This window comes from Lygodium microphyllum, chromosome 12 (assembly GCF_053477565.2).
Source record: "Lygodium microphyllum isolate KBCC chromosome 12, Lygodium_microphyllum_v1.1.10, whole genome shotgun sequence".
NCBI classification, from domain to species: Eukaryota; Viridiplantae; Streptophyta; class Polypodiopsida; order Schizaeales; family Lygodiaceae; genus Lygodium; species Lygodium microphyllum.
The window spans coordinates 19,524,889-19,527,722 of record NC_141146.1 but is presented as its reverse complement, the minus strand read 5'-3'; the positions used below and the strand labels follow the sequence as shown (position 1 = coordinate 19,527,722).

General features: G+C 48.7%; 1 protein-coding gene across 1 annotated transcript; it reads right to left on the bottom strand.

Moving 5' to 3' along the window:
- Window positions 1-613: 613 nt before the first annotated feature.
- Window positions 614-2,319, bottom strand: LOC148027509 (protein BPS1, chloroplastic-like). The gene has a single exon (XM_087689242.1). It carries the CDS (start codon window positions 2,034-2,036, stop codon window positions 777-779), a length of 1,260 nt encoding a protein of 419 aa, XP_087545368.1. The 5' UTR covers window positions 2,037-2,319; the 3' UTR covers window positions 614-776.
- Window positions 2,320-2,834: the final 515 nt, after the last annotated feature.

Here is a 2,834-nt window from a genome sequence, read left to right as displayed (position 1 = left end):
TAGTCTCCTTCGATCGAAATGCGCCAACCTAGTATTACAGACCTTCAATCAACACGTGCTAATCCAGTTCGTCTCCACCTGACTAGAGCATTAGCAAGATTTAGATCTAGTATTTCTGCAGTTGAAGTTAGCTCGGTAGCAAACTAAGCTCTGCACAGCTACGAAACTCACGATCAATAAATAAATAGAGTAGATTCCTAAGCTTGATAGCAACTAAGAAAGCTCTTCAAGATAGCTAACTTCAAGAAATTACCAATTCACTCACGGGAATGCACACCTCCTCACAGAACTTATGCGCCTCGCTTATTCTGCGGAGAAAATTCGGGATGACTATTAGGGTTTGTTAAGCTCCATCATCGTATAACTGAAGTTTCATGTAGCTGTGTGCTGCGTGATTATCCTCTGTAACCTACCCCTCTTTTGTTCGTGCATGTCTGGATGAGCCTGCAGAAGCCTTTATATAATCTGCAAGAAGGGAGATGTTCAGTTGAAACTGCAGGCTGCTCCATCGTGTTGCAACCATGCAACCAATTATAGGAGAGGTAACACTGGAACTCTCGTAACCAAAACTTCTATGTCAAAGGAAAGCCATTCAATAAAAGACAAACGAGACGCAGAAAACACAAGTGCTTCATCAGGGCATAGCAGCAAAAAGAGTATGGCACAGATAAACCTCTGGTTACTCCTTGTGGATAATAATACATACAAAAACATTGGTGATTTACGCATGTACAAAAAACGAGAGCAGGGACATACAAGCACATGGCAAAGTGCCATTATATCAAGTCCGAGGTCCCAAAATTCCCCAGCCTGTCCAACAGATAGGATCTACTTGCCACAACGGCATTGAACATCCGAGTCAACTTCGCGCCTAGCACATCTAGGTGCCCTGCAATATCATCCAGGAACCTGCCAAGAACTTCAAGCGTATCCCCAATTTTCTTTGTTTGTTCCTCAGTCAAGGACAGGCTCTGCTTTTCGCTGTCTTTGATTTCCTTCGCTTGCTCCTCAGTTAAGGAAAGACTCTGCTTTTCAGCATCCTTGATTTCCTTCGCTTGTTCGTCGGTCAGGGACAAACCTTGTTTTATATTGCATGATTCTAGAATTGTAAGCAAGGTTGCTATGTGTCTGCTCAGAAAGTGAAGCTCCGTCGTACATATTCCCGAGCCTAGGAACTCGCTTCCGTTAGCATCTTCATGAGCAAAATGCGTGAAGCCCCTTGCTTCCTCTTTCACAAGATGGAGCAAGGAGGAAATGCTTGATGACCACGGAAGATGCGCCGGCAGATCTAAATTGATGGTCAAAAGCTCCTTGCCTCGAGTAAGAGCAACGGCCAGTGCATATAATACAAAAACCGCAGAGGCATTTGCACCATACAAGCCGAGAAGGAAGCCTCTCCCCTTAGATATATCCTTCTCTGTTGGTGCCACAAGACCTTTGCTCATCTCCTGCAGGATGCCAAAACACTCCTCTGCCTTTACATTTGTCGAGTAATTCAGTTCAATCCATTGACGGAGAGAACCAAGGGCGCGAGAGACCTTCTCAGTGCTCAAGCCTGCGGGAGCGTCCTTTAAGGTATGGATGACATGGCGGATGAGAAGGTTACCTTGCTCCATATCTGAGATCTCGGCCGTGAGGATGTTGCAGAGGTCCATGATGCGCGTGGTCTGGTCCATGTAATCGTTCATCCACTTCTGGTCGCAGGGGGAGAGAGGGAACTGTGCGTCGGGGATGAGGTGGACGGCGTCCTGATGCTTCTCGACGGCAAAGCCAAGGGCGTCCGACAGCCACGTAAGGCACAGAATCCTGCCGTCGCCGCGGGGTCGGAGGGCCTCGAGCTCCTGGGTCAGGGCCTCCTCGAACTCCCGGAGTTCTTCATCTGGCTTCGGGGAGGGGTTCCAGCACCCGGAGGCCGCTGCTGCCGCGATGGACATGTGAGGCAGTCTCCTAAAGAAAGAAGCGAAGGCGCCGTTGGACCGGGGATGGTGATGGTGATGGTGATGGTGAGGATGAGGATGTGGCGGGGAAGCTTTCATGGCGGAAGGCTGTACAATGCGAGATGGAAACCTGCAAGGACGAAGGAGAAGGAGAAGGAGAAGAAGAAGGAAGACGGCAGGCACACAAGATACCAAGCGAAGGTCAGAAGCAAAACGATGACGGAGGGGACGATGATGATGATGGTGGTGGTGATCTTAGTGCAGGTAGGTATTGCTTAGGTTTGCGGTGAAAACGCATGGAAAAAGCAGCAGAAAACACAGCACTCTAAATGGAAAGAGAAGAAAGATGAAAGGGTGCTGGAGAGAGAGCGAGAGGCGGGAGGGCCCCCCGGGGGGGGGGGGGAACCTGTTGGCAGAATTCGGCCCGTTGCAGAGTGATTTATTATTTTCCTATGCTTAAATAATTGGAGAAAAGATTTTTTTTTCCCGGCTCTCTGAATAATTGGAGAAGAATAATAAGTAGACCCGGTCGGTCCGCCCATTGCATTGCAAGGGGGGGCCGCCACGATGGCACCGACGCAGACACACTGGAGTCTGGGTGCCGCTTCACATCACAAGGAAAATCCACTGCCTGCAGGCTGCGATTATCCTCTGTTTTTTAAATATATTTTTATTCTAATTACTGTTTCCCGACAGCGACAGCTTTGAAACCTTTAGGCTCCCCCCACCAACCTTCCTTGCTCCTTGCTTCTCCCTTCAGCTAACCTTTTGGGCCCCAATCCCCCCCCCCCCCCCCCGCCCACCCAAAAAAAAAAAAAGAGCTTTTGCCACACCTCTCAGCAGATTTAACTTCAAGCAATACAAGGTTATAATATTCAAGCAACATTACTAGATTGG